At 33.2% G+C, this 19313-nt stretch overlaps 1 protein-coding gene across 1 annotated transcript in view; it reads left to right on the plus strand.

Moving 5' to 3' along the window:
- LOC121488955 (A disintegrin and metallopeptidase domain 3-like) overlaps window positions 1-16535 on the plus strand; it is a 65045-nt gene extending 48510 nt beyond the window's left edge. Inside the window, exons 13-14 of the mRNA XM_041751307.1 lie at window positions 13662-13760; window positions 16362-16535. Coding sequence (XP_041607241.1) covers window positions 13662-13760; window positions 16362-16433 — 171 coding nt within the window. The 3' untranslated portion in view covers window positions 16434-16535. The remainder of the gene's footprint in view (window positions 1-13661; window positions 13761-16361) is intronic.
- The last annotated feature ends 2778 nt before the right edge of the window (window positions 16536-19313 follow it).

The following is a 19313-nucleotide window of genomic DNA, read 5'->3' on the forward strand; positions in this document are numbered from 1 at the left end:
TACTACGTGTATGTTGTATACCTCTTCATCTCCTAATTTCCATTCTTGCATCTGGAGGAACTTCATTTATTTTAATTTGATCTCACAGAATTGGATTAATAATAATCCTTGGCTTATTATTTTATATTTAGCTTTTTGCTGTTGCCCTTTTTTAGTTGTGTGTGGTAAGATAGCTAATCACTGTATTTTGTTGTGTCTGTTTTCATATACTAATGCATGGTGAGCTTTTGGAATGTTCTATGTTCACTTGAGAAAATGTTAACTCTTGAATAGTTAGAATCAAAATTCTATACAACTTGATTACATGATAATTTTTAGGTGAATGCCTCATATCTTCTGTATTTTTATGAATTTTATTTGCCTGAACTTGGTACTTGAGAGATAATATTGATACCTTTAACCATACAGTTAGATTTGCCTAATTCTCACTATACATTATCCAATTTACACTTTCTGTTTTTTGAAGCTGTTTTATATGGTGAAGAGATATATTATGACGATTATTTTTTTAAGATTTTACTTATCTGAGAGAGAGGGAGATAGTGAGAGAGAGCATGAGTAGGGGCAGGGAGAGAGAGAAGCAGGCTCCCTGCTGAGCAGGAGCTGGATTCCAGGCCCCCGGGATCATGACCTGAGCAGAAGGCAGACACCTAACTAACTGAACCACCCAGGTGCCCCTATTATGACTGTTATATCTTCCTAAAAATTTAACTTTTATTTTCAAATGCTGAATCTCTTTAACATTGCTTTCTGTTTTAAAGTCTATTTGGTCTGACATTATCTATGTATCTATGCACATAGTAGCTACCCTTAATTGATATTTCCCTGTTATTTCTCTCTTCTCATTTCATTTTCCTGTACTATTAAGTTCAAGATCTACACTGGGTTTTGAGTTACTATCCAATCTGTCTTTGATTAATCAGGTTATCCTCTTAAACATCATTGTGATTAATATTTTTACATATTTTTCATTAACTAAAGTCCATAATTTATTTGGATTTTTTTTTTCTTTTTACTCAATAGCATCTTTCTGTAACAATCTTCTCTAGGTAATTCATTACACTTAGCTGTTATGACTTTTTACACTCCTCTAGACTACATATTTTTTATAATTTTATTTCCCTCAAATTTTTCATGTTTTTTTAAATTTTTATTTATGATAGAGAGAGAGAGAGAGAGAGAGGCAGAGAATTTTTCATGTTTTTTAATTGAATTTCTGTTCATTTTTTTTAATCTGTGTGCTTTGTTTTTCTTTCTTCCACCATTTATTTCTATAGCTTAGTGGATGTGTACTTTTAATTTTCCTCTAATGATTATTCTTGCATTTTTACTATACATATGTAAATTTTAACCGTATCTAGGCCACCTCCAAAATAACAGGGCTTAACTTATATAACGTTTTTGTAAACATTGCATTTCTGTCACCTCTGTACTTTACATTAGAAAATGCCCTGAAGATTTTATTCAGAAAGTACTCTTTTTTTTATCTATTGTTCTTTTTGGTTATTAGTATTTCTTTGCATGTTACAGTTCCCTTCTGAAGGAATTTCATTTAAATTATATTCTCTTTCTTAAAATATACTAAGAAAGCATAATAGTGCATACTAATATACTAGTATATACTAAGAGAATATACTTTAGTATATTTTAGTATTCTTCCCTATATTTTAGTTCTCTCGAAAATAAATTTTCAATATACTTTAGTATATTTTAAACTAAATATACTTTAGTATATTTTAGTTCTTTGAAAGGTAGTTTTCTGCCCACTTTAACAATAAATATCTCATACTCATCATTTCATTGTGATATAAAATACACATGAAATATATGCATGGAAGATGAATAAAATGTGCAATGGATAGATACTTAACAAGCACCTGAATAATTTGCACTCAGGCCTCATCAAGTAAGTTTGAAAATGATCCCTGCTCTTCAGTGTTCAGGAAGAGTTTAGAAGAGTAAGTGTTAAACCTTTTGTCAGTGTTTGAGAATTCACCAGTGAAGCCCTTTGATCTTGGCTTTATGATTCTTGGGAGGTTTTGGATTACTGACCCTATCTCCTTACTAGTAGTCAGTTTATTCATATTTTCTATTTATGATTCAGTTTTGGTATATGTGTCTCTAAGAATTTATACATTTCTACTAAGTCATTCATAATAATCTCTTATGAACTTTTGTATTTTTTGGTATCCATTGTAACCTCTCCCTTTCCATTTCTGATTTTATTTATGTAACCTCTCTCTCATTTTCTTGTGAGTCTAGCTAAAAGTTATCATATTTTTAATCTTTTGAAAGAATTGGCTTTTAGTTTCATTGATCTTTTCTATTAGGCTTTCAGTCTCCCTTTAATTTACTTCCATTTCATTTTTGTTATTTTCTTCCTTCTACTAACTTTGTTCTTCTTTTCCTACCTACTTTAGGTATAAAGTTAGATTGTTTGAGATATTTTTTATTTCTTGAGGTAAGCCTATGTTGCTATGTACTTCCCACTTGGAACTGCTTTTGCTGCATCACATTTTTCTGGGTTGCATTTAGATTTTTATTTGTCTCAAAATATCCTTTGATTTTTAAAAAATTTCTTCATTGACCTATTGGTTATTCACTAGCATATTGTTTTACCACCACATATTTGTAATTTTTCCAATTTTCTTCTTGCAGTTGATTTCTTCTTTCATATCTTTATCAGATAAGATGTTGGATAAGATTTTAGTCTTCTTCAAACTACTAAGACTTCCTTTGTGGCCAACATATGACCTAAAATGGAGAATATTTCATGTGAACTTGAGAAAAATGTGTATTCTTTCTGCTTTTGGATGGAATGTTGATCTATTAGTCCATCTGGTCAAATGTGTTCTTCTTTCTTTTCTTAGGAAATTAAAATAATAATAATTCTGAAATTTCACAAGTCTACATTAATGTGTTTTTAAAACTGTGAAATTGGCTTTTTTTTCTCTCCAAATTTTCACTTAAACTCCAGTTAGTTAACAGGCAGTGTAATATTAATTTCAGTAATAGACTTTAGTGATTCATCATTTACATAAAACACACAGCGCTCATCACAAGTGCCCTCTTTAAAGCTTATCACTCATTTAGACTGCCCCCCTCCACTGCAGCAATACTCAGTTCTCTATAGTTAAGAACATAATCATAATAGAGATGCCTCTCTATTTTTTCCCTAGGGTCACTGTTTTATTTCTTAAATTCTACATATCAAGGAAATCACATGGTATTTGTCTTTTTGTGACTGACTTATTTTGCATAACATAATACTCTCTAGATCCATCCACATCATTGCAAGCAGCAAGATTTCTTTTTTTTTAAATAGCTGAGTAATATCCCATTGTATATATATACCACACCTGCTTTATCCATTCATCAATTGATGGACATTTGGGCTCTTTCCATAATTTGGCTAATGTTGATAATGCTGCTTGCTTAAACCTCAGGGTGCATGTATCCCATTAAATCTGTATTTTTGTATCCTTGGGTAAATACCCCATATTCAACTGCTGCTGGATCATAGAGTAGTTCTGTTTTTAACCATTTGTCCCATTGTCACTGAAGACATCAGTGACCAATTTTGCTTCTGCCTGCCATACCTAGCCAGATGATCCATAGAACCCATCTTTGTTGTATCACAAAGGCATTGCGACCTTATCTTTGGTTTTTAACAAAAAGACTTACGATGTGTCGAGGTGGTCTTCATTATATTTATATAGTGGAATGTTTATACATGAAATTATTAATGAATGTTTAGGTTGTTTTCATTTGCAGCTATTGTGAAAAATGCTTCTAAGAAATATTCATGTTCAGATCTTTTGTTGAATTTATGTTTTTATTTCTGCGGATATATAGTGGTGGGATTGCTAAATTATATGTTAATCTACTCTGAAATCTATAACAAAATGTCAAACTGCTTTCCCAAATATTGTAATATTTTACATTCAAAAAATCTGCATATGAGAGTGATAGTTGTTCTTAATCCTTATCAACTTTTGTTATTGCCATTCTTTTACATTTTAGTCATTTGAATGTGTGCATTGTGGCTTTATTTTGTATTTTCCTGACGACTAATTATATTCGACATTGTTTCATATGATTATGGGACTTCTATATGTCCCCATTTTTAAAGTGTCTATTCAAAAATTTTGTACATATTTATTTGATTAATGATATCTTTCAAAAAGTTAAAGTTTTTTTTAATAATAAATTTATTTTTTATTGGTGTTCAATTTGCCAACATACAGAATAACACCCAGTGCTTAAAGTTTTTAATTGGATAAAGTTGTTTATCATTTTTTTTCTTTTATGCATTATACTACTTGTGCCCTATCTCTTCCAAGGTTGTGAAGATTTCTCATAAATGTTTTTCTAGAATTTTTTTTATTTTAGCTTTTATATATATATCTATGATTCATGAAAGTAATGTATGTAAATTAAGCATCAGGGTATTTTTTTTTCTATATGTATGTATATCCAATTTTGACTGAGATTTTTTTTTTTTAATTTTTTTTTTAATTTTTTTTTTAATTTATTTATGATAGTCACAGAGAGAGAGAGAGAGAGAGAGAGAGAGAGACAGAGAGAAGCAGAGACACAGGCGGAGGGAGAAGCAGGCTCCATGCACCGGGAGCCTGATGTGGGATTCGATCCCGGGTCTCCAGGATCGCGCCCTGAGCCAAAGGCAGGCGCCAAACCGCTGCGCCACCCAGGGATCCCTTGACTGAGATTTTTAAAAATCTTGATGAATTTGAGGAGAGTGGACATATTCATAATGTTATGATTTTCAAACGATGAGCATATTTTGTTTCACTTATTTAGTATCTTTAATTCTTAAAGTTAACTCTAAATATTTAATGTTTTTGAATGTTATTGTAAAATGAGTACTTGCAAAAATTTTAATTCCCAGTATCCTTTGCAGGCATATAGAAATAGAATTAAATCATGACAATTGTTGATGCCTTCTATTAATGTTACTTTGAATGACTGATTTACGTTTTGGAAAATACTTACAAAATATCTAAATTAGAATTACCAACTGAAATTAGTATATGAAAAAGAATATGCTTCTGGGGTTTATTCCAGAAATAAACATTTCAGTATTTTTCAACATATATTAAGTTTACCAAGAAAGAAAGATTGTAAGATATTAAATATTGAAGAGAATTTGATAATGGTTTGGACAAGTAGGAGAAAAAGAAATGTCTTTTTGACTCTCAAATTTCTCAATGATGAACCTTAGCTACCTATTTTATAAAGTTCTGGCTTCTAGTCCCATGATGAGATTCTATTCCTACAGCACACTTGCCCTTACAAGTCAATTTCTAAGCCAGGCATTTAGTCTAAATTTAAATTATTCATCGAATATTGTGAAAACTTGCTCTCTACTATAGGCCCTTTCTTTGATACTATCCTGGGAATTCCCTGTCATGTCATTGATTTTTGTCCCCCCCCCCATTAATATTTAATGTATATTCAGTCCTCTATCTTCCCTACTCTAGATAATTTTTCATTAAAATACTTATATTGTGAAGAATAACAAACTTTTGTTAATATTGAAATATAAAAGTGAAAAAGAATGTCATCTAACTCCTGTAAATTCAAAAGATGTTATATAGTAATAAAGGTTTGATATACTTTAATAATACATTAACTTTGCAGTTAGTGTGAAAACATTGTATCTAATTTTATATAAAATATTACATGATAATCCAGGTATTACAAAAGGTCAGAAATAAATTGTTGTGTTATAAAGGCACCTAAAAAATTTATCTTCTATTTTGGAAGAAAGATCTCTCATCAAGGCTGCTCTTATAACATACCACTCAAAACCATTCCATGTATTATAGTTTTCAGAGTATAGGTCTTTCACCTTTTTGGTTAAGTTTATTCCTAGGAAAATTTTTTTTTTTTTTTTTTTTTGCTGCAAATATAAATGGTGTTGTTTTCTATTTGTTTTCTTTCTGCTACTTTGTTATTAGCATATAGAAACACTATTGGTCTGGGCATTAGTTTATCCTGCAACTTTACTGAATTCATTTATTATTTCTAGTAGTTTTTTGGTGGAGTTTTTGGGATTTTCTGAGTATAGTATTATGTTATCTGCAAATAGAGACAGCTCAACTTCTTTACCAATATGGATGGCTCTTATTTTTTTCTCTTGTCTGATTGTTGTGGCTAGGACTTCTAGTACTATGTTGAATAAAAGGGATAAGAGTGGAATCTTTATCTTGTTTCTGATCTTAAAGAAAAACTCCCAGTTTTTCCACACCAAGTATGATATTAGATGTGGTGAAAGATCTGTACTCTGTAATCTAAAAATCATTGATGAAAGAAATTGAAGATGACACAAATGGAAAGATACTCCATGATCCTAGATTGGAAGAATTAATATTGTTAAAATGTTCGTATTACCCAAAGCAATCTACAGATTCTGTACAATCCCTATGAAAATACCATCAGCATTTTTCACAGAACTAACACAAATAACACTGAAATTTATATGGATTCATAGAAGACCCTGAATAGCCAAAGTGATCTTTGAAGAACAAAGATGAGAGTATCACAATCTCAGAATCAGAGATATATTACAAAAATGTAGTAATCCAAATAGTATGGTCATGGCATAAAGTTAGACACATCAATCAATAGAATAGATCAAAAGCCCAGAAATAAATCCGAATTTATATATTCGATTAATCTTTGACAAAGGAGGCAAGAATATACAATTGGGAAAAGACAGTCTCTTACCATTTCCAAATGGTGTTGGAAAAACTGGATGGCTAAAATGCAAGAGTGAAACTTGACCACTTAAACTATACACAAAATAAACTCAAAATGGATTAAAGACCTAAGTGTGATCCTGAAACCATGAAAATACTAGAAGAGATTTTTAGAGGCAATAATTACTATGGCTTCAATCATAGCAACATTTTTCTACCTATGTCTCTTCAGGCAAGGGAAACAAAACTAAAAATAAACTATTGAGACTTACATCAAAATGAAATGCTTTTGTATAGTGAAGGAAGCCATCAAGAAAATAAAAAAGCAAGGAGATTCCAGGAACATGGCAGAGTAGCAGGACCCTGAGCTCACCCTGTCCCATGTTTACAACTAGATATCACTCATATCTGAGTTTGTAAGCCAGAGAGCATCCTGAAGACTGTCAGAACAAACTCCACAACTACATGTAGGGAAGAAGGTGAATCTGAGAGGTTAAGAAAGGCAGACACAGTGGCTGAGAGTTGTCTGCAGGAGGGAGTTGCAGGTGTGCAGAGTGGAAAGTACTAGGGAGCCCACATGGGGAAAATGGGTCCCTATAATGTCCAGCCTTGAAAACCAGAGGGACTGAACTGTGCTTGTATAACCAGGGGGACTTGTAGCCTGGAGCTTTAAAAGTCAGCTGACTAGGCACTGAACTAACCTGGAGGGCAAGTGATAGCTGGGTCCCCACACTTAAAAAGACAACAGCCTGCAGGAGGCAATATTGAATGGACATTTTGCACAATGCCTGGGGCAAACAGGAGAGATACCTCTTTATAAGGATTTAGAACATGTTGGGGTCTTTTCTGGGAAGAAAGGAGCTGGCAGCTGCCATTTTCCTCCACAATCCCCCAGCATAAACACAGAGCCGAAGGTGCAAAAGGTGGTGCTACATGTATACCTGCTACCTAACCTGCTAGCACTTTGAGCCACTCACTGAAGACTTGCCCACTCCAAGCCTTCTAGCCTCAGAGCTGGGCTTAGTGGGAATTGTTTTAATGCTGCACACCCTGCCCAACTTCTGCCTCCAGGCCCTGCATCCCAGGATTAATGGCTCAGTACAAACTTTGCTAACTGCTGTGTTTTGCCCCACCCACCTGCAGAAGGTAAAGACATTACAAGTCCCCAGCTTCTGCCACAATTCACTCCCAAGCCATCAGGCACACAGACATCACATCATCCTGGTTGTCACAACTGCAGTGTGCTGCCTGTAGAAGCTGCTTTTAGGCAAATAGTCTTGAGCAATGCAATGTAGAGAGGGCCCCAGTGACCACCTGGCTGAATACAGACAACCCCATCAGGCCACTCACCTCAAGATATCCATGACCTAACAAACCAATAAACTGCTTAAAACTAGGCAGTTTTAAATAAATAAAGGGAATATTCCCTTTCATTAGATAAAGGAAAAATTCCACACATCCCATACCTCCTCACTTTCCCACTTTAAATATGGCTCCCATTGCAGACAGCCTCTCTCTCCTTTGTTGTCCTGCCTCCAGCCCCACTCCCTTGTAGTGTATTCAATAAACTAATGTCTCCTTTGTTCCATCCTTTCACTGCCCATACCACTGGCTTTCACCCAATCATTGCTCCACATTTGGGGGCCTCCGACTGATTGAGATAGACACCACACTGCATCCCTGTCTGCTTCTGCTAACATGCACTGTGCCCCTGACTACTACTTTGCTTTGGGAATCTAACATAAGACTGCTGGTTCAGCATAAGTTTTGCTAATGCTGTGAGTGCCTTATCCAGCCACAACCTTGCTCTATGCCCAGCCTCTGTGTTCACAGATGCCTCACACTGTGGCCAGCCACCACATGATCCTGGCCACTTTGCCATCCACACACACTGCACCCTGGCTGCTGCCACTAACATGTGCCATGTCCCTGGCCACTGCTGCACTTTGGGGGATCTGAGGCTAGGACAAGCAGCTCAGTGCAAATTTTGCTAAAACCATCACACCACTGTGAGCCCTCCTGCAGTTATGTCCCTGAGAGCTAGCCTGCCTGGGTCTCACTAACACCACAGAGAGCAAGCACAGCCCACAATAGGCAGAGAATTAGTGCAGAAGTCTGAACTGAAAGGAAAAGACACTGAGACACAATAGCAGGACATAAACAACACACGTAGGAAACTCCTCTGACATGCCAGGTTCTGGTGAACAGAGGATACTGCACTGCAGGGCACTGTAGGACCTCTTCTTTATAAAGTCACTATTTTAAAGAGCAAAGGATATAATTTTCCTAACACAGAGAAACAGAGGAAGACAAAAGGAAACAGGAACTTGTCCCAAATGAAAGAACAAGACAAAATCACAGCAGGAGATCTAAGTGAAACAGAAATAAGTAATATTCCTGATAGAGAATTTGATGATTATAGAGTGGAAGAGATCAGATAAAGCCTAGATAAAGAGATAAAAAATAACAGAGACTCAATAAATAAAATGTAAAATACAATGGATAGATTAAATAGTAGGCCATAGGAAGCAGAGGAATGTATTAGTGACCTAGAGGATAGAGTAATGAAAAGTAATCAGGCTAAACAAGGGAGAGACAGAGTGTATTTTTATTATGAAATAATTACTGTCATTATTGCATAATCACATTCACCTTTTAGGGATCCCAGAAGAGGAAGAGAGAGAAAGTGAGGCTGAAAATGTATTTGAAGAAATAATAACTGAAAACTTCCGAAGTCTAAGGAGGGAGATAGAGATCCAGATTCAGGAGGCACAGAGATCTGACAAACTCAACCCAAAGAGGTCCACACCAAGACATATAGTAATTAAAATAGCAAAGAATAGTGATAAAAAATTTTAAAGTTTACAAGAGAATTAAAGACAGTTACATAAAAAGGAAACACCCCATAAAGCTATGAGTTAGTTTTTTCAGCAGAAATTTTGCAAGCCAGAGGAGAGTGGAATGATGTATTCAAAGTGCTGAGGGAAAAATCGGTATTCAAGAATATTCTATCCGGCAAGACTATAATTCAGAATAGAAGGAGAGATAAAGAGTTTCTTAGACAATCAAAAACTAAAGGATTTCATAACCACTGAACCAGCTTTACAAGAAATAGTAAAGGGCATCCTTTGAGTGGAAAGGAAAGACTATACAAAAAATAAAAACCACAAAAACAGTAAAAAATAAGTGTTTCTGTAAAAGTCAATTAAGGTATTCCTAAAATAAAAAGATATAAAATATGATAACAAATATCTGAAATATGAAAGGGAGAGGAGTATCAAATGAGTTCAAAATTATAAGTGATCATCAGTTTAATATAGACTACTATGTGCAGATGTTATATATAAAACAAATAGTAATTATAAATCAAAAAACAGTAATGGATGTGCAAAAAATAGAATAAGGTATTCAAGTATATCACTAAAGAAAACCAACAAAACATGAGATAAAGAGAAGAAAGGATCAGAGAAAAGCTACAAAAATAACCATAAATCAAGTAACATAATGGCAATAAATACATACCTATCAATAATTACTTTGAATGTAACTGCACTAAATACCCCAACCAAAGACAGAGCATGTTAGGGTGGATAAAATAAACAAGAACCATCCATATGCTGCCTACAAGAGACTCATTTCAGACCTAAAGATACCGTAGATTGAAAGTGAGGAGATGGGGAAACACTAATCATGCAAATACAAGAAAGAAACGTGTAACAGCACTACTTGCATCAGATAAAATAGAGATTTTTAAAATTTAAATTCCAGTTAACATATAATGTAATACTAGTTTCAGGTATACAATATAATGTTTTGACAATTCTGTACCACACCTGGTGTTCATCAAAACAAGAGCAGTCCTTAACACCATCACCTATTTATTTATTTGTTTGTTTATTTATTTATTTATTTATTTATTTATTTTTTACCATCACCTATTTAACACATCCCCTACCCACCTCCCTTCTGGTAACTATCAGTTTATTCTCCATAGTTAAGGGTCTGTTTCTTGGTTTGTCTTTCTTTTTTCCCCTCTTTGCTTATTTGTTTTCTTTCTTAAATTCCACATATGAGTGAAATCACATATTTTTCTTTCTCTTACTGACTTATTTCACTTAGCATAATACACCATACATATATGCCACATCTTTATCTATTCATAAATCAGTAGGCTCTTGGGCTGCTTCCATAATTTGGCTATTGTAGATAATGCTGCTATTATTGGGTTCCTCAATCCCTTGGAATTAGTATTTTTGTATTCTTTCAGTAAATACCTAGTAACACAACTAGGCTAGTTCTATTTTTAACTTCTTGAAGAACCTCCATACTGTTTTTCACAGTGGCTGTACCATTTTAAATTCCCACCAACAGTGCAAAAGGGTTCCCCTTTCTCCACATCCTTACAAACCAAGAAACAGACTTTTAACTATATAGAAGAAAGAGATATTTATCAGAGGGGAGGTGGGTAGGGGGATGAGTTAAATAGGTGATGAGGATTAAGGAGTGAACTTGGCATGCTGGGTACTGGGTGATGTATGGAATCTGAAACTAATATAACACTGTATGTTAACCATACTGGAATTAAAATAAAGAAAAAAAAAGGAAAATGAAACAGGGCAAGATATTTGCAAAGGATATACCCGATAAGGGGTTAATATCCAAAATACATATAGAATTTATATAACAACATAAAAAAAATCTGATTTAAAGTTGAATAGACATTTTTCCAAAGAAGACATCTAGATGACCAATGGACACATGAAAATATGCTCAACATCACTTATCATCAGGGAAATGCAAATCAAAGTCACAATGACATGTCACCTTACACTGGAAAGAATAGATAACAATAAAAAAAAAACACAAGAAATAACAAGTATTGGTAAGGATGTGGAGAAAAAGGGAATTGTACACTGTGGGAATTTAAATTGGTGCAGCACTGTGAAATACAGTATGGAGGCTCCTTGACAAATTGAAAATAGAAATTCATAAGATCCAGTAATTCCACTACTGGTATTTGCCGAAAGAAAACAAAAACACTAATTCAAAAAGACATACACATCACTTATCACATTATTTACAATGGCCAAGATATGGAAGCTATTGTCCATCAATGGACAAATTGATAAGGAAAATGATATATACACACACACACACACACACACACAGAATGTGATATTCTGCAGCTGTAAAATAGGCTGAGTTCTGCCATTTGAGAAAACATGGATATACTTAGAGGGCATTTTTCTAAGTGAAATGAGTCAGACTGAGAAAGAAAAATGCCATATGATTGCACTTCTTTTTTATTTTATTTTATTTTATTTTTTTTATGTTTTTTTTATGATTGCACTTCTAAGTGGAATCTAAAAAAAAAAAAAAAAAGCCAAATGTATAAACAAACAAAAAGCAAAAGCAGATCTATAAATACAAAGAACAAACTGATGGTTCCCAGAGGGGTAGAGAGTGAATGGTTGGGCAGGATAGATTAAGGGGAGAGAGAGATACAGGTTTCCATTTATGGAATGAATAAGTTACAAGAATAAAAGGCATTGCATAAGGAATATAGTCAATGATATTGTTAGAGTGATGTATGGGGACTGATGTAGCTACACTTACAGACCTAGCATAATGTATAAACTTGTCAAAGTACAAAGTTGTACACCTGAAACTAGTATAACATTATGTGAACTATACTCAAATTAAAAATTTAATGTAGGTTTGCCTGGGTTGCTCAGCAGTTGAGCGTCTGCCTTTGGCTTAGAGCATGATCTCAGAATCCCGGCCCACATCAGGCTCCCTGTGAGGAGCCTGCTTCTCTCTCTGCCTGTGTCTCTGCCCCCTTCTCTGTGTCTCTCATAAATAAATAAATAAATCTAAAAAAAAAGGTAAAATGAAAATAAGTGAATATATGTGAATATATGACACTAACATTTTATAAACATAAGCTCACATATGTAGTGGGGTCAGGGTGGAATAAAGTTTTATCCATAAACTTAAAGAACAAAAGAAGAAAAAAAGAAGATGATGATTCTCAGATTTCATGGGTATACCATTTCACAATATCACAATTTCAAAGACCTACCTGAAAAATAAATGAAAACAAAAGTAAGTGTCATGACAAATTTTAAAATGTAGTGATATATATTGGTGGCTCGGAGTTAACATCATTAATATAGTGCTTATAAATAAAGAAAATAAACAGGAATACATGAACAGAAATACAGACACAAAATATAAAATAAACCATAATGTGCAGATATGTGACATTTTCAGCACTCTAGCAATAAAAATAATATTGAAACAAATATAAATACAGTTATTTGTGCCTTTCCACTTTAATCATTTTTAGATATTACTATCAGTCTTGTGAAACATCACTCTTTTACTGTATGAAAAGAAAAAATTGTATATTATGAAGAGTCATTAATATTTGTGTGCTCTATTATCTAATAATTTCTAGAATTAATATTTAATATAAGGCCTTAGAGCTAAAAAGATAAACTATTTTCTTTGACCCATTATTTATGATAATAAAATGTTATAGATTAGAATATCTATGCTGTTACATGCATAAATTGTTATATGTTCCCAATATGAGATCTTGAGGAGGTCTGGTAAAATAGAAAAGTACTTAGGGCATAATAAATTAAAAACTAAGAAGTTAGAGTGCATTCAATTACATACTCCTAGAAGATTGAAAGAAATTGCATTCAGTTTTTTGTAGTTCAGTTTCTTGAGTATAGAAGCATGGATTTAATTACCATCTTTTTTTTTTCCTATGCTGAAAATATAAGTTTAGATGTAGTGTTAAATACAGAAGTGAAAATCATACTGTGTTTGTAATTAACTTGAGGAAATATTTTGTATATTTTGAAATACATGCATTTATTTATTTGATTGAAAATTCCTATTATTTAACTCTTTTATTTTGGCTTATAGGAATGCAGTCATAAAAAATGTTGTAACCCTGTAGATTGTACTCTGATTGGATTTGCAGAGTGTGGCAGCGGACCATGCTGTGATAGAAAAACTTGTCTGGTAAGCTTTCAAAATACTATTTGGTTTTCTTCCATATTTTTTTGTGTTGTGTGTTCTTTTTTTTTTTAGCATTTTTTAGACTGTTTTTTTTTTACACAGCTTTAAAATATGCAATTTTATGTGCCTGACTTATATATATAATATGTATCTTTATGTACCTGATACATACATTTAGTTAATTCATACATTCATACAACTTTATGTGCCTGACTCAGGTACATACATTCATATATGTACTTAATTCTAAGTTCCAAGGATGTCTTTAGATCTTTTCCAACCTCCTTAACTATGCCTTTCACTGCATCATTTTTAATCTACTCAGGACCCATCCAGTTATTATTCAATATTAATTTCTGATTATTTGGACACTATGAATTACTCTTGGTCATACCTGAATTTAGCTCTTCATGATCAGGCAATTTATGACAAAATTGAAAATAAGCTGCCCAACACGCAGTTGACATACAATATTTGAATAAACAGACAATAACAATCTATAGTCAGCAAGATGTAGCATGTTTAGTACTGAAGTTCTATGCAAGGACTCCTGGTCCCAGAAGTGGATTGAATCATTGACTTCCCTTGGCAAGTTTTCCATTCAGTTTTCCTTTATTGCCACACCTAAAAGGAGTCTGAGTAAGATTTGTGTTTGGGGATCACTTCATTGTAGCCTCTTGCTGCCTTTGTGTCACTTTCAGGTGTCAACAACAGTCATAGAAGCTGATCCATTAGAGATTTTGATTGGTAGGTTCTCTGTCAATGAAATCTCTCCTAACATCATGCTACTTTGTTCTGTGTGTGTTCTTTTTCACTCTCTTAAAGCCAGTGATCACTTGTCTTGAAGGAGCATGAATAAAGAAGCAAGTCTAGAGTTTCTTTTTTTTTTTATTTTAAGTCTAGAGTTTCTACTACTTAGCTATAAAGCTTATCATTCTTCCATTCACCAGAACTCTCATCTTGGCCTTGGTCTCCAAATCAGCGGTATTGAACAATAAGACTTTTCTACACAGTCCTTTGCCCTTTTCCGTACACATGGGGATAATTCCTACATTTGGTAGAGCCTATAAAAAAATTAAGAGTAAGATCCCATAGCATAACATTTACCATTTTCAGGTGAACAATTTAGGGGCATTTGGTACATTCACAATGCTGCACAACTACCACCTCTACCTAGTTCCAAAACATGTTCCTCACTCAAACAGGAGACTCCCAGCCCATTAAGCACTTGCTCTCCTTTTTCCCTCTGCCTCAGTCTCTGACAACCTCCAATTTGTGTTCTGTCTGTAGTAACCTATTCTGGATATTTCATATAAGTAGAAGCATAGAATATGTGACCTTTTGTGTCTGGCTTTCTTAAGATAGTGTTGAAGTTTCATCCACCTTGTAGCATATATATCAGTGCTCCTTCCACTGTATGAATACCACAATTTGTTCATCTATTCATCCATTGATGGACAGTTGGGTTTTTTCCAATCTATTTCATTTGAGCTTTTAAGTAAATCCATAATTTGACTTTAAGTAGTTAAAATGTTACTTCCACTTTTTCTAGTGGAAGTAGCAGAAATATGCTGCTCTCATTTAAGATTTTTTTACATTTTTGGTTTACTACTTTAAAAAAATACTAGTTTTTCTTTGTCTCACAGATAGCAGAAAGAGGACGTTTATGTAGGCAAAGGACAGATCCATGTGATTTTCCAGAATTTTGCAATGGATCATCTACATCTTGTGTACCTGATGTGAAATCTATTGATTTAGAACCATGCAATAATAAGACTGCCTTTTGCTTTGGAGGAGTATGCCAAGATCCGGATGTACAGTGTGAAAAATTATTTGGAAAATGTAATCATTGTGTCTTTTGTTCTGGGGTTCATTTACAAACTATATTTTTCTAAAGTCAATAATCCATCCAATAGCCATTATAAAAGATATGTTTTGTTTAAATCCAAATTTGAAAATAAATTGTGAATCAATGTGACTTTGAACTATGTAAACAGGCATAACAGACTTAATAAGTACAGGACCAATAAAAGAGGATATTAATCCAATTTCAGGTGATAGGTGCAAAGGAGAGCAGAATATTAGAATTATAGATAAAAGAGCAAATGTCTACTTTCTTAATTATTTCTGCCTGTGATACAATTTTCCTATTCTCAAGTGGGTAGTTTTTAGTGTTTCTCCTTCTCATATATCCAGTAGATGACACTAAATATTTATAGCAGATGACACTGACTGGGCATTGCTATTGTCTAGATGTCCCTATAGTAATTTACCACTTTTATTTTTAAAATTTTTTAAGATGAGTAATTATAACTTTATATTTTCAGTTGCTAAAGTTTCTACTTATCTATGTACACAAGAAGTGAATTTTCAAGCAGATACTTTTGGAAATTGTGGAAACACAGGTTGCAGTTTTGGGTGTGTATTTAGCTAACTGTTTTTCTCAAATGCATGTGTGTGTGTATGCAAAAATAAGTTAATACAAATGAGAGATGGACCTAATATATACATTTGAATTTATTTGTTATATAAGATGATGTATGTTCTGAATAACTTTGATGTTATGATCTGAGTAACATTTTTGAATTATCTTCATATTGCCAGGAGTATCCTTTGTGGAAAGTTAGTTTGTCACTGGACGCATTCAGAAATAGTACCAAAATCATCAGTTCATGATGTTCAATATACTTACCTTGGAGGTCATATTTGTTTGTCAGCCAAGGTAAGAAATGACACAACATCTTCAGCTATGGATCTTACCCAAATGAGCAATGGCACTATGTGTGGATACAATAAGGTAAGTAAAAATTTTACTTGATTCCATACATGATATGTGTGTGTGTCTGAGTGTCTGTGTATGTAAGTGTTTGTGCATAAGAAAGAGAAAAAAGAGGATGAGGTCCAAGATGATGATCTAGAAAGACCCGGAACTCACTTCCTTCCCTGGATACACTGCATCTACACTGAGATACAGAACTGTTCCCTCTGTAAAGAGAGAGACTTTAAGATTTTTCATTTATATTTAATATTACAAATTTTGGTTACTCTTTCATGATCTTAAGATTAAAACATCAGAATTTTTATTAACCAAAGGAATGCTTACTTCACTATCATTTTTTAATTATAAATTTTGCTATAGATATTTAAACTTGTTTTCTCATACTTGAGAATCTAAACCTCTTTGGTAAGCCAGAATCTAATCTTCAAAAATCTGTGTAAATAAAAAACAAAAAAGAATCAGATAATACATGAAAAAGGAGGTCAGAACAATCTAATAAGAACAACGAAGAAAAGCAAAAGAAGCCAAGAATTTAATCTTTCTATAATTGACAATTTGATTGTAATGAAAGTAAAACATTTATTTGTCATTGGCCAACTTGCCTAATTCTTCCTCCAAAAGCAAAATATATGTATGTTAAAAATTTGGCCTTCCCATAAGACACAATAATAAAACAGAGTTTAAGCTTTGTTTATATTTTTTTCTTAAAAATTTTGAGAAACAAAATAAACTTTTTAAACTGTACCATTAAAAAATTAGTTGACCAAAGGAAAAAAGTACACATATTTTAATAAAAATATTTATATTGAGATATAATATTTTAAGAAATGAAAATCAAGAGGAAAACAGAAGTGACTAGTAAGCTTGTCTAAGAATGAGAAAAGATATTCTGACATAAAAATGACATAATTGCAAAGGAACAAACTATCACTGACTATATTATAAATTAATATGTCATCCTTTCAAAGATATTTAAAATGAAAAAAATATTTACTATAAATATGACAGAGTAAATACATAAATTTATTAACTAATTTAATCATTAATATACCTTAAGGTGGTATTTGAGTGTGTGTGTGTGTGTGTGTGTGTGTGTGTGTGTGTTTGTGGTATAACACATAAAAATAATTTGGTCTTTGTCCCTCATTTTTGGCAGAGTTTCTAAATCCCCTTGGAACTTCTTGTGTGATAAGAATGTGTTCTGTTATTCATCTGCTTCCAACCAAACTTGAGTTTATGCTAATAAGATGACTTAGGGTGGAATCTCTAGATTGCTTTAGGGTGGGACTGGTTATAAGAAAAACCAAATGATTAGAGTTGGAAGACTTAGCCCCACTCACAGACCTCTATGAAAGAAAAGTGGTGTGGCTAGAGGTTGAATTTCATAAAAACTTTTGAACATTGAGATTCAGAGTCTTTCTAAGTTGGTGAACAATTTGCTGCAATGATAAGATGTTTAGAGATGTCATGGGCACTATGACATCCTCCTTGCCCCGTAGTGCCCAGTATACCTTACTCTATGCATTTCTTTCATTCAACTGTTGCTGAGTTGCATCCTTTGTAATAAACTGGTAAACATAAGTAAAGTGTTTTCTTGAGTTCTGTGAGCCAAATGAGCAAACTATCAAACCTGAGGAGGGGGCCATGGGAACCTCCAATTTATAAGCCAGATGGTTAGAAGTATAGGTGGTCTTGGATTTGCATCTGGTATCTGACATGGGGGCAGTCTTATGGCACTTTTAAGTTGTAGAATGTGATTTTAACTCCAAATAGTGTCAGAATTGAGTTATATGGAATTATTAGACACTCAGTTGGTATTAAAGAAAACCCCACATAATATATATATATATATATCACAACATATACATATATCACAATATATGTGTAGAGTATGTATATGTGTATATGCACACACATACACACATACCCCCAACATATATCAGTGCAAAAAAGTCTCATGAAGTTGAATATATTACTATAGAATATGAAAATGTTCCATCTAACTTGTTATTATATAAATACAAATTAAATGAATATCCAGCAATTATTTTTGTGTTATTTGGGCATTAAAAATAGCATTTGATGGTGAGAAGCATAATTAGTATCATCTTAAAATAAGTATAAATTAGCACATGCCTTCTGGAAAGTGATTTAGAAATATGTAAAGAGTGAGATGCCTGGGTGGTTCAGTCAGTTAAGTGTATGACCATGATCTCTGCTTGGGTCTTGATCTGGGGTCATCAGTTTGAACTGTGCGTGGCATGGAGCCTACTTTAAAAATAATGTGTAAAGAGTTTAATATATTAACATACTTTTAAATCCATTTCTAATGTAATAATGAGTTAATTTTTAGCTATTAGGAAATATACACTAGTATAGAGCAATTATGAATTGAGTTACAATAGAGAATAAAACCAATACACATTAAACACCAACTGTAAGTTGGTTAAATTATAGTATGCTACATTTCTCTATACAGCAACATTTGCAAATAATTTTTAATGACCCCACCATATATTTCCAACATAGTGTATAAGAAATCAGAGCGAAACCTACAAACCTAGAAATGCATTTCTTCTGTTTGGATTACACATGGAAATTCTATGGGTTTTGATTTTGACTAAAGTGTAGATTGTGATTTGACTAAAGTTGTCTTGCTGGTCCTTCCCAAGCCAAGGTTGTAACAGCCCTGTGACTTTATGTCTTTGAAGTTATATCTTTATAAGTAGGTTAAAAGTGAAGTTTTTAGAAGGAGTGCTAGCATCATGACATTGTGG

This window comes from Vulpes lagopus, chromosome 4 (assembly GCF_018345385.1).
Source record: "Vulpes lagopus strain Blue_001 chromosome 4, ASM1834538v1, whole genome shotgun sequence".
In the NCBI taxonomy this organism is placed as follows: Eukaryota; Metazoa; Chordata; class Mammalia; order Carnivora; family Canidae; genus Vulpes; species Vulpes lagopus.